Genomic DNA, 18,125 nt, shown 5'->3' on the forward strand with positions numbered 1-18,125 from the left:
ATATAAGGATTGTAAATTCACAAGAGAAGAAAAATCAAAGACAACTAGATTCAAACCTTCTGAGGAAAGGTGGAACTCTCCCTAGATCTACATATAGCAATCACCATCACAATAAAAATAGCATCTAACATTTATTGAGTTATTGATATGTGGCACAAATATGAGTTAAGTGCTTTTGTAGGCTATCTCATTTTTCCTCAAAACAACCCTAGAAATAAACACTATTATTGTGCCTGTTTACAGATTGGGAAATTGAGGCTTATATAGGTAATAGAGGTAAACCTAATATACCTAACAAATGGTAAATCCAGGCAATCTGATCCTAGAGCATTCCATATCACTGAATGGTTAAACAGAAAAGGACAGTACTGGCACAACAGTTCAGTTCAGTCACTTATTCATGTCTGACTCTTTGCGACCCCATGGACTGCAGCACACCAGGTCTCCCTGTTCATCAACAACTCCCGGAGTTTACTCAAACTCATGTCCATTGAGTCAGTGATGCCATCCAACCATCTCATCCTCTGTCGTCCCCTTCTCCTCACGCCTTCAATCTTTCCCAGCATTAGAGTCTTTTCAAATGAGTCAGTTCTTCACATCAAGTGGCCAAAGTATTGGAGTTTCAGTTTCAACATCAGTCCTTCCAATGAATATTCAGGACTGATTTCATTTAGGATGGACTGGTTGGATCTCTGTGCTGTCCAAGAGTCTCTCAAGAGTCTTCTCCAGCACCACAGTCCAAAAGCATCAACTCTTTGGCACTCAGCTTTCTTTATAGTCCAACTCACATCCATACATGACTACTGGAAAAACCATAGCTTTGACTAGACAGACCTTAGTTGGCAAAGTAATGTCTCTGCTTTTTAATATGCTGTCTAGGTTGATCATAACTTTTCTTCCAAGGAGCAAGCATTTTTAAATTTCATGGCTGCAGTCACCATCTGCAGTGATTTTGGAGTGCAAACAAATAAAGTCTTTCACTGTTTCCACTGTTTCCCCATCTATTTCCCATGAAGTGATCAAACCAGATGCCATGATCTTTGTTTTCTGAATGCTGAGCTTTAAGCCAACTTTTTCATTCTCCTCTTTCACTTTCCTCAAGAGGCTCTTTAGTTCCTCTTCACTTTCTGCCATAAGGGTGGTGTCATCTGTATATCTGAGGTTATTGATATTTCTCCCAGCAATCTTGATTCCAGCTTGTGCTTCTTCCAGCCCAGCGTTTCTCATGATGTACTCTGCATATAAGTTAAAACAGCAGGGTGACAATATACAGCCTTGATGTACTCCTTTCCTGATTTGGAACCAGTCTGTTGTTCCATGTCCAGTTCTAACTGTTGCTTTCTGACATGCATACAGAATTCTCAGGAGGCAGGTCAGGTGGTCTGGTATTCCCATCTCTTGAAGAGTTTTCCAGTTTGTTGTGATCCACACAGTCAAAGGCTTGGCCATTGTCAATAAAGCAGAAGTAAATGTTTTACTGGAACTCCTTGCTTTTTCAACAATCCAACAAATGTTGGAAATTTGATCTCTTGTTCCTCTGACTTTTCTAAATCCAACTTGAACATCTGGAAGTTCATGGTTCACGTATTGCTGAAGTCTGCCTTGGAGAATTTTGAGCATTACTTTACTAGCGTGTGAGATGAGTGCAATTGTGCGGTAGTTTGAGCATTCTTTGGCATTGCCTTTCTTTGGGATTGGAATGAAAACTGATCTTTTCCAGTCCTGTGGCCACTGCTGAGTTATCCAAATTTGCTGACATATTGAGTGCAGCACTTTCACAGCATCATCTTTTAAGATTTGAAACAGCTCAACCTCTACTAGCTTTGCTTGTAGTGATGCTTCCTAAGGACCACTTGACTTCGCATTCCAGGATGTCTGGCACTAAGTGAGTGATCACACCATTGTGGTTATCTGGATCATGAAGAGCTTTTCTGTATAGTTCTTCTGTGTATTTTTGCCACCTCTTCTTAATATCTTTTGCTTCTGCTAGGGCCATACCATTTTTGTCCTTTATTATGCCCATCTTTGCAAGAAATGTTCCCTTGGTATCTATAATTTTCTTGAAGAGATCTCTACCCCATTCTATTGTTTTCCTCTATTTCTTTGCATTGATCACTGAGGAAGACTTCATATCTCCTGCTATTCTTTGGAACTCTGCATTCAAATAGGTGTATCTTTCCTTTTCCCCTTTGCCTTTAGTTTCTCTTCTTTTCACAGCTATTTGTAAGGCCTATTCAGACAACCATTTTGCCCTTTTGAATTTCTTTTTCTTGGGGATGGTCTTGATCCCTGCCTCCTGTACAATGTCACAAACCTCTGTCCATAGTTCATCAGGCACTCTGTCTATCAGATCTAATCCCTTGAATCTATTTCTCACTTTCACTGTATAATCATAAGGGATATGATTTAGGTCATACCTGAATGGTCCAGTAGTTTTCCCTACTTTCTTCAATTTAAGTCTGAATTTTGCAATAAAGAGTTCTTGATTATACCAGTCAAGCTCCTATCTCCTTTGAAGTCATAGCACTTACTACCAGCAGCCTGTGGGGTGATTACATGCTGTCTTGTGTTGTCACTGGCATTATTAAATGTCTTCTGACATTAGTGTTTTTGATGTCTTGTGGTATTGCTAAGATGTTGTTGCTGTTGTTCAGTTGCTAAGTCATGCCCAACTCTTTGCAACCCCATGGACTGTAGCACACCAGTCTCCTCTGTCCTCCACTATCTCCCAGAGTTTGCACAAATTCATGCCCAGTAAGTTAGTGATGCTATCTAACCATCTCAACCTCTGCCACCCGCTTCTTTTGCCTTCAATCTTTCCCAGCATCAGGGTCTTTTTCAATGAGTTGGCTCTTTGCATCAGGCAGCCAAAGGTATTGGCGCTTCAGCAACAGTCCTTCCAGTGAATATTCAAGGTTAATTTCCCTTAGGATTGACTGGTTTGATTATCTTGCAGTCCAAGACAAAAGTCTTCCTCAGCACCACAATTCAAAAGCATCAATTCTTCAGCTCTCAGCCTGCTTTGTGGTCTCCCTCCCACATTCATACATGACTATGGATAGAAAAACCATAACTTTGACTATATGGACCTTTGTCAGTAAAGTGATATCTCTGCTTTTTAATATACTGTCTAGGTTTGTCATAGCTTTCCTTTTAAGGAGCAAGCATCTTTTAATTTCATGGCTGCAGTCACAGTCCACAGTGATTCTAGAGCCCAAGAAAATAAAATCTGTCATGGCTTCAACTTTTCTCCTTTTATTTGCCATGAAGTGATGGGACTGGATGTCATGATCTTAGTTTTTTGAATGCTGAGTTTCAAGCCAGCTTTTTCACTCTCCTCTTTTACCCTCATCAAGAGGCTCTTTACTTCCTCTTCTGCCATTAGCATAGTACCATCTACATATCTGAGGTTGATGACATTTCTCCCGGCAATCTTGATTCCAGCTTGTGATTCATCCAGCCTGAGATTTTATATGATGTACTCTGCATATAAGTTAAATAAATTACTAAGACAGCACCTATATCATTATTATCATACATCTTTTGCAGTATTGAGCTTTTCATATACTTTTATTGTGCCAGCTAACTCTAAACTTCTTTGTATTGCTCCTGGGGTCTTGACTAATTAAAAAGTTTGAGTGTTTGTAAAGCTTTCATTCATTAGAAAAATGATCCAAATCAAATAAATACAGCTAACACTGTTTGATTCTATCCTATTTCGACAGTCTATAAGTATAGACTCTTTTTGTGCCCAGTTTTGGACATAAAGGTAATCTGTGTGTATGTGCAATCCCTTTAGCCCTTATACACTCATAGAATTAAAGCTATCTTCTGAATAACCAAAGAAAAATTCTATCTGTTCTTTGAAAATTAAAAAACAACTAACTCAGTTAAAAAGTAATTCCAGTTTGCAGATTTATCTTAATTTTACAAATTTATTATAAAGTACTATATACATAGAAAGGAATAGACATAATATATATGTAAATTTTAATTAATAATAAAATGCACACTCTGAAGCCATTATCCACCATAGAAAATCAAACATGAAAGAGTAACTCTTTTATATCATCAAAAATTTAAGTAAATTAACTCTAAAATGAATATAAAACTTTAAGATGATAAAGGGGGTCTTAAGACTAAAAAAAGACACCAAATATTACAGTATTATATCGTGAGATCAGAAAGAGATTAAGGGCTTCACCGGTGGCTCAGGGGTAAAGAATCTGCCTGCCAATGCAGGAGACATGGGTTCAATCCCTGGTCTGGGAAAAGCCTGCATGTCAGAGAGAAACTAAGCCTATGTGTCTCGACTATTGAACTTGTGTTCTAGAGCCTGGGAGCCACAATGACTGAGCCATAACTTTTGAAGCCCATGCACTCTAGAGCCCAACAAGACAAGCCACCACAATGATAAGCCCACACACCTCAACCAGAGAGTAGCACCTGCTCTCTGCAACTAGAGAAAAGCCAGCGCAGCAACAAAGAGTCAGCATGGCCAAAAATAAATAAATAAATAATGATTTTTAAAAGGAGATTAGATAAACCTAGTCCTAATGGTGGTATCAAATACTTCTGCAAAAGACTTTTAAAAGTGGGAACTATTTTATGTCCTTTAAGAATTGTAGTGTAAAGTGACTACACAGCCTGGATTTTTGGAATAGTTACAATTTCACCCCATTTCCATAAAGCAATGGCTTTCTGGAAATTACAATATTTTGTTATTCAAGCTAGTCTACACCTTCCAATGTACCTCTTCTATCAACAAATAAAGATATTTGTGGGGTCATGCGATCTATGCTGGTGTGGGTAAATAATCATCAGCATAGATAAAATGAAAAAAAGAAAAGCATCAGGTTACAGATTTAGAAGATTCTGATTCTAGTCGCTGTTGAATTACTGGCTTTCATGAAGTGAGCATTAGACTTTCAGGTAGCTAATACAGAGGGAAATAAAACCAATATTAAGATCCACGGTATCTATGAGGAAAAACCAAACCAGTTGCACAGGAGAAGCCCAATTATTCCTCATTCTATGAACTGAGATGTATTTCTCTACTAAGTCTTCACAGAGATAATACAATCATTTACATCCCTTCCTTATAGTAAATACAGCAACGTGTTTCAAAGCATTTTGTTTTCAATTGAGTACAAGTGATGTAGAATATTATATAAGTTACATGGCAACCCACTCCAGTATTCTTGCCTGCAGAATCCCATGGACAGAGGAGCCTAGAAGGCTATGGAGTCATAAGAGCTGGATACGACTTGGCGACTAAAGTACTACAGGTGTAAAATATAGTGACTCACAATTTTTAAAGCTTATACTCCATTAATAGTTATTGTAAACATTGACTACATTCTTTGTGTTGTACTATATATCCTTATAGTTTACTTTATACATAATAATTTGTATCTCTTAATTCCCTATTATTATATTGCCCCTCCCCCTTCCCTCTCCTCACTGTCAATCACTAGTTTGGTCTCTATATCTGTGAGTCTGCTTCCTTTTTGTTACATTCACTAGTTTTCTGTAGCTTTTAAATTCCACATATAAGTGATACCACACAGCATTTGTCTTTCTCTGTCTGAACTTATTTCACTTGGCACAATACCCTCCAAGTCCATCCATGTTGTTGCAAATGGCAAAATTTCATTCTTTTTTATGGCTGAGTATTCCATATATATATCATTATCCATTCATCCATTAATGGACACTTTGATTGCTTACATATCTTGGCAACTGTAAATAATGCTGCTGGGGTGCATGTATCTTTTCAAATTAGTGTTTTTGTTTTTTCCAAATACATATCCAGCAGTGGATATCCCTGAGTCATATGGTAGTCCTATTTTTAGTTTTTTGAAGAATCTCCATACTATTTTCCATAGTATACCCTGCCAACAAGGTATAAAGATTCCCTTTTTCTTCACATCCTTGCCAACATTTGTTATTTGGGTTCTTTTGATGATAGCCATCCTGACAGGTATGAAATGATATCTCATTGTGGTTTTGATATGCACTGCCCTGATGATTAGCAACATTGAGCATCTTTTCATGTGCCTATTGGCCATCTGTGTTCCCTCTTTGGAAAAATATCTATTCAGGTCTTCTGTTAATTTTTTAATCGAGTTGTTTTATTGATGAGCTGTATGAGCTTCTTATATATTTTTAATATTAACCCCTCATCAGTCATATCATTTGCAAACATTTTCTCCCATTTAGTAGGCTGTCTTTTTGTTTCATCAACCATTTTCTTTGCTGTGCGAAAGCTTTTAAGTTTAATTAGGTTCAATGGATTTCTTATCATAACAAATATGCTAAGGACTTCAAAATTCAGAGATACTAATATACATCCTCTGAAACGAAATTTTTGGGAAATAAGTAAGCAGTTCTTCTGGGTACAAGCATCATAACTTCATAAAGGTAAACATGTGAAATTTTTACACTGCAAATATTAAAATCCTTAGTCAAGAATTCATATGTTTTGGATCGATATGCTATATGTAATTAATTTGCTTAACTTGCTGGTCCTAGTATGAATATAATACACTTGAACTACATTTCATTAAATTCCCATCAGATTTAGATAGAATTTCTTTTTTTCCCTTTCTTATAGGTAAGTACCCAGAGAAGTAAGAAAACGTTTTTTTCTCTGGGATTATGCTTGGCATATGTGACAGAAATGTCAGAGTAAGTACAAAATGTGAATGTGCATTTGTCATGTATGACTATAGGGGAATTCTACTTTTAAAAAAATAGACCAATCAATTTATCAACTTTCCAAAGTGCAATCTGATTATTTGCTTTGGAAGTTTTTTCTTATGCAATTTAAGTGTAAGAGCCCACTGATTATGGGACTAAGACAAAGGAAATCTAAACCAAAACAACTAGGAGCTATAATCCACTAATACTTGCTCAAAGAGAAAACACTTGAATTATTATGCAAACCAAAAGAAAAATAAGAATTAAAGGTAAAAATGTCATATATTCAGTATATACTCATGTATTCAGTGAGGCATTTGTATCAAAGCCACCTCTAATCTTTCTTTAACTGGATTGTGTTTGGTTTTGTTTCCCCCACAGGATAAAGAAGAAAACCACTAGAGTGTCTCTGACCATCAGTTCCCCTGTTAATGAAACCTCTAACATAAGATCAAGTTATTCTACATTAGTTCAACCACTGTATATTGACTCCCAGAGGGTAGGTTCAACTTTAAAAGCTTTCTGAGGGGTTTCAGTAATGGAGACACAGGCCCAGAGAGGAAGGAATCAATGCAACTTTCTTGAAAAGTATACACAGGAAAAGCTTCCTAAGAAATCTATGGGTCTCAGAAATTACTCCGTGGTAGTTCTGTGGGTTGTCCATTTGTCTGTGTGCCAGACCATAAGGGACAATTGGTTTCTAGGAGCTCAGTCCCATAATAGAATATTCCAACTATCCAAGGAATGAATTCCCTTGTAATTAAAAAAGGAGAGGGGGATGCTTTTCAAAAACCTAAAAGATACAAGAACAACTGTAAGGAGGAAGAAAAAAATCTAGTCAGTAAAATTTAGAAGTTATTTAAACCTTTAATGTACAGCCTCTAAATAATCACCAATACTCATTTCTCAAATGTAATCACCTAGTGTTGTATTTCACCATCTCAACTAACAGAATGCTGGAGGGGAGGGGGAAAAGGGGTGGCATTGGAGCAGATATCCAAACCGACACTTAATTTAGGAATATCATCCCTTTCATAAAGTAAATGTATAGTGTGGGTGGTAACAGCTAGCTCATGGCCACCATTCAACTAAGGTTTCAGAGCCTTGACAATATGGATGACAGTGTCTCTTCTATTTCTTAACCAGATGCAGAGTCCCTGCAGCAGCCTGTTGGGATCCACTTGTGTTGTAGCTCCTGTGTTTACCAAGGTAATCTATGCACAGTGCAAAATGGAGTCTGGATTTTATAGACAAATTGTAGGGTTTATCAAAGGTGTAAGAAGAAGACAGGAGAAAACTAGAAAGGACCTCAGGGATTACAATTCTTTATATATGAGAAAACTGAGTCCCAGAAAGCATGAAATTATTGTTCAGCGTCACAGGGTAATTCATGGTTCATCCTATGCTCTTTAGACTTTTGCTCTGTGTCAATCCTCCAGCTCTGGAAGGCAATTCTTAGACGGTTCTCTCCAAATAGACAATGCTTTGCCTGACCTCAAGGTTCAATTCATCACATTCTCTTAACTGGCCACAAGATGCCCTTTTGAAGACGTCAACAAGCAAAACCATATGTATTTCTGGCTTGGGTCACAGTCAGAGATCAAGATTTAGATGCCTCCTCTATCACTCACTGGAAACAGCAGGATTCAATCAGCTAAGTCAAACCAAGCTAAGGTTGCTATCTTCTGCAGGCTCTCTGTCTCCCAGTTTTCAAACCTAACAGAACTGTAACTATTGCCACTGCTGGCCTAAGGTATGAGAAGTACAGCTGGAACTTACCAGATACAGGATGGGAGACACAGGAAACAATGTCATTATGAGTAAGGAGCTCTACTATCAATTCTGAAAGTGCACTTTCAGCAGATGCTCTCAGGCACAAGTCTTCTCTCCTGCTGCATTCCTTCCTTGTAATATGCAGCCCTGGACATCAGGCTCAAGGGCTGGGCTGGAGATCATTATGTCTTACCTAGGTCTCACCAGGCAGAAGGACCTCAAGTCCTCTCTCTTTGGTCTGAGGGCCAAGTTATAATCTGAAATGCGATTCTAGATTCCAGAGGACCCTGGAGCTGAGAATAGGAGAGGAGGGAGATTAGAACTTAACGGGTAAATTTACCACAAGTGTCACTTGTTCATGTATGAATCGTGAGACTGTACTATCTGTTGTTAATAAATACTTTTTATATATCAATATAACTCTTCATTCTTTAAAGAAAGTTTTAAGATTATGTCTCTGAAATGAGCCTCAAAACCTCAAGTATGCTGAGCATTTTGCTAACCCTATTTCACAGATAAAGAACAGGAGTTCCACAAAGATTAAGTCTTCCAAGTTCGTATGATGAGCTTCAACCCCCTAGAGGAAAAGTTGTGATTTTGGCCCAATTCCTCTAAGTCATGATTCAGAATCATTAACAAATTATAATACTTCCCATGCTGCTCAACCAGTAATAAAGATTAAATCTGCGACTTCATAGGTGCTCAATAAAAAAATAACACAAAAAAGTGAAGACTTCTCAACTAATCGGTTTTCTATTTTGAAAAGCGGTTCTTGGGAGAAAGAGGAAAAGCTCTCTCATTAAACACAACTCCATGAAATTGAGATAAAAACTTACAGCTGACTATAAAGCACATAAGATGCCCAGCAAGCTCCTTATTTTGATTAAGGTAGAATCAGTTGTCAATAATTATGATGAAAAGCATGCAAACTTACTGCAACTGACACCCCAAATCACTGTATATGGTGGAACAGTTTCTTCCATTCTGTGAATTCTGTGCTTGTTCTTTAGCATCTTCAAGATATCTCTACAACCAGAGGTCAGTTTGTCGTGTTTGAATGCCGAGTCCAGGCCACAACCGAAGTTCAAGTTCACTGGTACAGAGAGAAAGAGCAGATAACCGACTCAGATGACTTCCGAATTCTGAGAAAAAGTACAGTGATAAGCTTTATAATTTACTTTTTATTCTGATTTATCTTGAAATCTAAGTCATGTTTTAATGTTTAATAACTGATTTGTTACAGGTTCAGAGATTGCTACTGCTAAACAATTACTTAAATATAAATAATTCCTCAACATAAACAACCAAAAAAGAAAAGACAGCTGCTTTGTTCTGATCAAATAATAGTTTTAATAGCTATAAAAAGACTAGTCTGTTTTCACAGATTAATCTTTAATTATCTTCCCAATGAGTTCTTGGCATACAAACAAGAAAATAAATGTGAGAATAGACATACTTTTAAAAGAGTAACAAATGAAAACTGATGCATAGCTTTCTAAAACTTTACAGTTTAAGTTTCCTGTGCGTGCATGCTAAGTCACTTCAGTCATGTCCGACATGCTAAACACTGAGTTTATAAACAATTTCTCATTTAATCCTCACATCAGTATTTTGAGGTATGTGTTATCATCTCCATGTTATAAGCAAGAAAACTGAAATTAGAAATGCTAAACACCTTGCCAAAGGTCACAAGGCTAGTAAGTGTTATAGTCAACGTTCAAGCCCAAGATATTTCTTGCACTAAGTGAAGAAAATATACTCACTTAAATATTAATTCAAAACAACTGAGCATTTGCACAGCACATTTAGGAAGAAACACCTCTTTTATGCCACATGGTATTTCTTTTAAAAGTCACATTTATTGCATTTTTTTAAAGTAATAAAATGTATTACAATAAATATTAAAAAATATAAAATCTAGAAGAAACATAAAGTTACACTCTTACCACCCAGAGAAAACTATTATTAATCTTTTATGTATTTTTCTGCAGTAATAATACAGTATTTTTATAATATTCAACTTTAATTAGAGAGGGTAAAAGAAAAGGATTTTCTTGGGAGAAAAAGGCCACCTCAGGATTAGTGTTTCAGCAACAGTTTATGAAGAGAAGAGAGAAGAGATATAGCTCAGAGAAGAGATACAGCTGTTCCTACTTCACATTAGAGATGAATAACTAACGCCCAGAGAAGTAATTTTCACAAAGTCACAGAGCAAGCTAGTTGTAAAACAGGACTGAAATATGGTTTTTCTAGCTCTAGCACCCTGCCAAGTATTCATTCCATACCTTTTCTGAGTTTCTACAGAATTTACAGTCTGTGATACAAGATTTCAGTCAATCTTGTACTTGTTTCAAGTTATTTCTTGCATACGCATGGCATCTTCTCTCAACTAAACTGCCATCATTTAAATTCTCTATTCTCTCGTTTTATCTTTCAGAAGCTTGTTTATCATCCATTCCTGGTAAGCACAATTTTTCAACATCTTGATAATAAATAATTAAACCAAATAAGCATCAGAAGACCTTGATTCCTAAACCACTTTTGCCTTTAGGAACAGTTTTGACACAACCTTATGCCAACTCTTATACAATGGAAGAAGCAAGAAAACTGGATTTATCAGTATATTTGCTCGTTTATTCATTCATTCAACATTTACTAGAAACAGGCAATGGCCAAGTTCCATTTGTGGCACTGAGGAATCCCTGACCTCACAGGGCATGAATTCTTCCTCTAATTCCATTTGACGTCCTCTTATTCCATGTGTGCCTCGTGAGCAACACACAGAGGCAGAAAGAAAGTGTCCTGACATCAAGCATCTAACTTGTTGGCTGTCAAAGAAGTACATGTGATGGCCACCACAAAGCAGCCATCACTATCCTACCATCAAGTCTAATTACCACGGCAATAACAACGCTTAGGTCAGTTAATAAAATCGTCCTTATAGGACCTTTATGCTAAGCACTAAAGCTACAGAAATCTAGAATTCAAGAGGTAAAGTGTAATCCCTGCTTTTAAGAAGCTGATAGTCTAGTAGAGAAAACAGATGTGTCTAAGAAGTAGGTGTTAGAGACCACACTGGGGTTGCTTTAGGTTGCGTTTTTAGGATTTATCTTCATGAGCCCACTCAAAGACAAAAGTCAAATCAGAGGGATTATTTTTTTAATCTCAGAAATACACTATTTATTCCCAATACCTACTCTCCCTGATATCCTCCCACACTGTTTGTTAATTTGGGGCACCTAATTATACTCTGTTCAAGTTGAATCTCTCCCCTTTCCAGAGGAAGTGTGCACCTTAATTATCACAGAAGCATTTCCTAAAGATTCTGGAGACTTCAAGTGCATTGCAGAAAATGAGGCTGGGACTGCAGTCTCCACAGCAAGACTCTTTGTTTCTCCAGGTAATTACTCCTCAGGATCACCCTGCTCAAATTCAGCCCAGAGCCAAGAGGAAGATTCTCTCTGTTTCTATCTGAACTGGTGACTAATTCTATTTTTCAGACGGAAAAGTGGAGAAATCAGAGGGTTCTCGAAAGTCACCCACAAGAAAATTTCCTCCAAAACTGGTCTCCTTTCCCTGGAGCAGTGACAGCCACACAAAGGATAAAAATCCAGACAATACTCCAATAAACCTTATGCCAACTATTTCTGAAACAGCCAGTCACAATGAACGTGAAATCCAGGTTCCAAAGGAGGAGTTCTGCACCATCAATGAAAATTCCTCTGAGCTACAACCACAATGGTAAGGGCAGACAGACCTAACATTCACACATCCAGCAAACGTTCTTGGCTCTCTATAAAGAAGAGTGAACGTGACAAAGCTCCTGCCCTCGGCAAGCTTGCATGGACGAATCACTTTACCTCTGTCATATGTCCATCATGCATTTCACCAAGGCTGAAACAGTAAGTCATGTAAGTTTTAGAAACAGGAAGAAATAATAAGTCTTAGACACACATATTTAAAGGTTTGCTACAGAGACTTATTGGGGAAAAAAAACAACAACAACACTGAAATAGCAAAAGTTTCTGAAGAATGGAGTCTTTTCCCAAATTAGAATTCAATGTCCTATCTCAATACAAATAGGTAAAACATTTTGTGATACAGATTCCTACATGGTTAGTCTTAGAATACAGACACAATTGTCCTTGCATATAAAGGACAAAAGTATAAACAGAAAGATATATCAGTACGTGAATGTGCCAAGTAGGCTGTGCATTTAAAACAACACAATCAGCACCATCCCCAGCCCCCAAACACAAACCTCAAACCAAAATACTGATTTTTTAAAAGCCTAAAAACTGATACTTAAAAGTCATTGGAGACTAACAGATCTGGAACAATGTGTGAAATACATAGTAAGAATTCAATAAATAGGAACTATTACTTCGCTGCAGGTCAGTGTTATCTCCACCAATAGCCTTTAACTGTGAATTCTCAGTTGGTCTCCTGGAATCCCCTTAGCTTAATGGGATTACCAGTCGTCTGGGCAGTAGCTACCCCTATAAATAGATTCCTCACAGGATCAAGGAAGAATGGGTGTGTGGAAAAATAAATAAGACTGCAATTTATTCAACAAACACTTATTAAGCACACTGTATATGTTTGTCAGTTTCTGTGCCTTGGTAAAATGGTCAATACTCACATCCACAGTTTTTCTCCATAAGTACCTGTGTTTATCAGTGAGCCTTTAGGACTTAAAAAGGCCTTGAATTTACTATTAGTATCTTTCATATAAGACTGCTATCTTTTTCATTAATAAAATCATTTGTGGGGACAATTATCAGGTAAAAGTTCCATGAATGTTAGCAGGTTTTTACTGAATGTCTACCAAGAGCTATATTCTCCTAGACAAGATAAGTAATAAAGAGTCCCTTCCTCAGAAAAAAACCTAGCTAAAGAGACATTATACTACAAAATAGTCCACCGTAGGATTTCTTGTTTCATTTGAGTCTCTGTAACACTGATTTAGTAAAATAGATACTATCTTTCTTTTTCACTTAATTATTAAAGTTCAGAGATATGCAGTAGAGTGAGTACTTACACTCAGGTCTCCAAAATAGATAATAAAAAGGTTAATGTGTCTAGAAAGCTGCAGAGCATTAACCAAATTAATACTATCATTTGTACTGTCTGACTCCAAATCCAGTGAAGTATCCACCATTATTTCTTGAGAAGAATAAGACTGAGTCCACTGCTCCAAGGCGATTCCCTTTTGCTATATGGCTGTGCAGAACTTCAAAAATCAGAGTGATTAATGTATAATCTGAAGATGAATAAAACATTCTTCATTCTTTTGTCCTTTCATCTTCAATAGGACATTTTCCTTCTCAGCTGATATAGCTGAGAAGGATAGAAATTAGTCTCATACACACATCTGACCTCTGAAGAAGGTCAGAAGTTCAAAGCACCATTTTTACAATCACATATATACTTCACATTTTAAAAAACAAGAGATGAATGAGTGACAGTTAAACAGCTACCCCCTGATGATGAGGCAAGAAGGAATTTCCTGGACATGTAGGAGGAAATATTTCAGTAGGAAACACCTGCAACAGTAGGAAGTTACATACATCTTGGGAGGTATTAGAATGATTTACTAGAGGCCCTTATTGATAATTTAGAGACAGAAATGGGAAAGTTGTCTTTACTGGGTAGGCTGGAATATGGTTCACCCACCAGATATCTTAATTCTTTCAGCTTTAGGATGATTTTTCTCAAATAAGCACCAAATCATTCAAACAGCCATATTTGTGAGAAAACATAAAACACCATTTTTAAAAAGCACACCAAATATTAAAAGTCAGAAAAACAGATTCATGGTAAATTACTGAATATAGACCCTTAACTTTTGAGAATGGTGTTATAAAAGATCTTATCTGCCTTTCCAAAACCATCTCTTGATCCCCTAATTGTAGCAAGAACCTTAGCCTCAATGTACCATGGAGCTACCACACTATAATGAAAGTTTATCTTACAAAGGTCAAGGGGAAAGAAGAGGAAAAGTGTAAATGATAAAGAATAAATAAAAACTAAAATTCTTCCTCAACTATGGAATATTTAGAATCTGCCCTTGGCAAAATTGGGGATTTAAGTTTGTCCTGCGCATCTACCACACTTGGCTGGTAGGGCATATCTCAATCAAACTCTGTTCTTGGGAAGAATCATGTATCAGTCACATATATCACATTTAAAGTGCCTAGATTAGGGTCTTGCTCAAACTAAAGGCTAATATGTGTCTGCTATTCTTGTTATTTTTATTGTGACTTGCACTTACATTTTAAGTCTAATTTGGATTGAAGGCTTTGCCCATATTAAGGTAAACTGAAATATCAATGAGCAGGAGTGGAGAAATATTTTGGGTGACTCCTTATAATAATACTTACAATAAGACTCCTTACAATAAGTAAGCAAATGCCTATTCATCAAGTCCAGCATGCTTTTTCTACTAAGTAATGCTTTTTCTACTAAGGTGGCTGTCATCAAACTTTCTCTGAACACCAAAGGAATATACACCTATATGGTCAGCTGTGAAGAATTTTAAGTGGCTCATTTGTGCTCAATTATCTATTTGTTGGACCCTGATGTACATAGCAATTACATCAAGGCTGGAGTATCTATGAGGGTTTTTGTTCAGTCGCTCAGTCGTGTCCGACTTTTGCGACCCCATGGACTGCAGGACACCAGGCTTCCCTGTCCATCACCATCTCCCGGAGCTTGCTCAAACTCATGTCCATTGAATTAGTGACGCCATCCAACCATGTCATCCTCTGTTGTCCCCTTCTCCTCCTGCCCTCAATCTTTCCCAGCCTCAGGGCCTTTTCTAAGACCATGAGGGAGGGGAATAAATAATTATGTTTTAAACAACAGAACTATACCAAAGCTAAAGCCACTAAATATGGATAATTCCACTCGATTAGCCTGATCCTCATGTCACCTACCCCTCTCTACCACCTCTTGTTGATCTGAAGCTTTCTTCCTAATTACATACTTCTCTGCACACACATACACAAAAATGGAAACATAAAATGCTAAGATGGTCTCTTTGGTGAAAAGAGAAAGGAAATTGTGTAACTATAAGGAGCAAGGGAGATATAGAGAGCTACAGGACAGAGCCCTAATTGTAAACACTGCTTGATAGATAGTTTCTTAAGTGTTTCAACTCTTTTAGAATAAAAGTATAAAGGTATAAGGTCAATAAAAGTATAAGGTCAAGGATCTGTATGCCATATAGATTCAGAGAACTTGCTATACAGACTAAATCATGTTTTTCCACTTCCCCACCTTCCCAGCGACATGACACCATCATTCTGCTCTCTTGCCTTTGCCTAGACACACTCCCTCTCTTGAAATAAACTGCTTGAATACCACTCCACCTTCCTTCCATTTGGCAAGAGAGGAAAAAAGAGGTCTTCAGATGAATAGCTATTTAACAGAAATCAATTTGAAGCCCATCCATCAGTGGTCTTATTTCTGGAGAAGTCTTAGTAGTCAGAATGTCAGTCTTAGAATACTATTTCCCTTTCAGTCCTTTTTTCAACAAGGAAGATCAAAGCTCCAATCACAAAAAAAGAAAATGAGTTTTCTCTATACCTTTTCCCATTTCCCAGTTCTTTGCTGTCCCCCCTACATGAGCTTGCTAAAGATCCTAGTCAAAGTTCACATCTAAAATAAAGAGGCTTGCAAGAGAAGCTCATGTAATCCCACTCCTTAAATATCACTAAGACATCTGAGATATTGTTTAGATCATGGACTCTTACTTTGACATGCCAGCATAGGTAGATGGACAGGCAAGAACATCAGATGTCACTGCTTGGCAGCTGATAAAAGTCAGTGGTGCTATAATACTAAGCACAGAGCCACTAGATTAGTCCGCGAGGGAAGGGGATGCCTCTTCCTTCCCTTTAGTAGTAGGTTTAACCCAGCTGGCACTCTCTGGAACTCGGGTAAGTCAGTCCCTTCTTTATTCCTGCTTCAGTTTTGGGTTTTGTTTTTGTTTTTTGTCCAAATCAGAACAGTATGTAAAAGGTGATCTTCAGATAAAAAGTTCAAAGCCACAAGATCATAATGGCATTATACAAAGATTTGAAAAGAATGAGGCCTGTTCATTCCACTGAAACGATAAGGCATTAAAAAAAATAGAAGGAAAGATAGCTGTGTGTCATTATTTTTCAATCATCAGTTTTCTTTCAAAAAAGGACACCTGGCCTAACAGTAACTGTGCAATGTCCTATAGCTTCAAAATATCCTCAGTTTTCTGTTTAAGTTTGTGGTATATTAGAAATAGGGGGGAAAGTTAAGATTTTTCTAAACAGGAGTGTTAATAGAACTTTATTCATAAAATCTCTGAAATATATTTAACATTGTTTGGAATAAAATGATACTGTCATAAAACAGAAGGATTATAGAACTGACTGTTGAACAGTAACTACAAACACGAAGAAAAGTCTTCCAGAGTTATCTGCATGAACATCTGTACAAAATTTTTTTCAGACATGAAAATGAAATGTTTGAAAGAACATATTTTTAATTGAATTAAAAAAAATAACAGTAATTGTTAACTATGTAAGCTGATATCAAAATGTATAAGACAGTTGACATTCTAAAAATACACATAAAGAAAAACAAGGAACTTTCTGGAAAATATCTACTGGCTATTTGTTTAACAGTTTATTCCTTGCTATTTGAAAGTAATCTGAATGATCTGTTGGCCCACAAAGGAATTTAAAATCAAACACTGGATTCAATTCTGCAATGGAGTAAACCCATAACTATAAAACTACTTGCCTTGAAATAGTCTCTTTTTTTAAGAGTATCTAATTAAAGCCTCCTTTTGGATGTTTTTCTCCAGTAATTTCAAGGCTTAATATACGTAATTACTAAAATGCACCCTAGTTGAATGTGCTTGTGTTCATAAACTCAAAATTAAGAAATGTATGACTTTTTAAGTGCCTTTTTCAATAGAATCTTTCTCTTGACTGTTTAGTTGCATTTTTGTTCTTTCCTAAAACTGTTTAAACTCTAAACTATACATAAAACCTGAGAATCAAGTTGATGGGTTTAGAAATTTTTCATTAAAAATGATACTTTATTCAAGAGAGGAAATTAAATAATCATAAGACTATGATTCAATTATGACAATTTGGTTAATTTTACTACCTAAAGGTTTGATTTATCATTACCTCAGTGTTGGTTTATACTATATGAAACAAACTAAACATATTCTGAACTAAATTACTTGATATTTTGAATAAAGACAGAATCAATGTTAAAACAATTTATGGGGCTAGTCTTTTTGTGTAAAGTATATATATAGTCCTTCCCAGATTTACCATACTAATGGAAAAAATCATGTGAAAATATTTCTTTGAGGCTGATTTTAGGGGCAAATGATTCATCAAAGGAAAAATGGGGACCTACTGTCAAAGGTCAGGAGTGCCAGTGCAGTTAAGTAAGAGAAATGGCAACCATCTTTTCTTGGAAAAGTATAGGCTAGCTTCAAAGCTGCCTTACTTCCTTCTGTACATCCCGTTTGCCATTTCAAAAGAAAAAATAATACAGGAATGAAAGCAATTTCAAAATTTAGTCTAAAATACATACTAAACACAAAAATAATTTAAAGGGAAACCAAATAATTAAGAGAACAGCAAGAC

At 36.6% G+C, this 18,125-nt stretch overlaps 1 protein-coding gene across 1 annotated transcript in view; it reads left to right on the forward strand.

Annotated features, from left to right (window-relative positions):
- LOC136156139 (palladin-like) overlaps positions 1–18,125 on the forward strand; it is a 44,971-nt gene that overhangs the window by 25,757 nt on the left and 1,089 nt on the right. The window contains exons 2-8 of the mRNA XM_065918600.1: positions 6,617–6,690; positions 7,084–7,201; positions 7,849–7,911; positions 9,486–9,627; positions 10,913–10,936; positions 11,756–11,875; positions 11,976–12,216. Of these exons, the coding sequence (XP_065774672.1) occupies positions 6,683–6,690; positions 7,084–7,201; positions 7,849–7,911; positions 9,486–9,627; positions 10,913–10,936; positions 11,756–11,875; positions 11,976–12,216 (716 nt within the window). The 5' untranslated portion in view covers positions 6,617–6,682. The remainder of the gene's footprint in view (positions 1–6,616; positions 6,691–7,083; positions 7,202–7,848; positions 7,912–9,485; positions 9,628–10,912; positions 10,937–11,755; positions 11,876–11,975; positions 12,217–18,125) is intronic.

Source organism: Muntiacus reevesi, chromosome 1 (assembly GCF_963930625.1).
Source record: "Muntiacus reevesi chromosome 1, mMunRee1.1, whole genome shotgun sequence".
In the NCBI taxonomy this organism is placed as follows: Eukaryota; Metazoa; Chordata; class Mammalia; order Artiodactyla; family Cervidae; genus Muntiacus; species Muntiacus reevesi.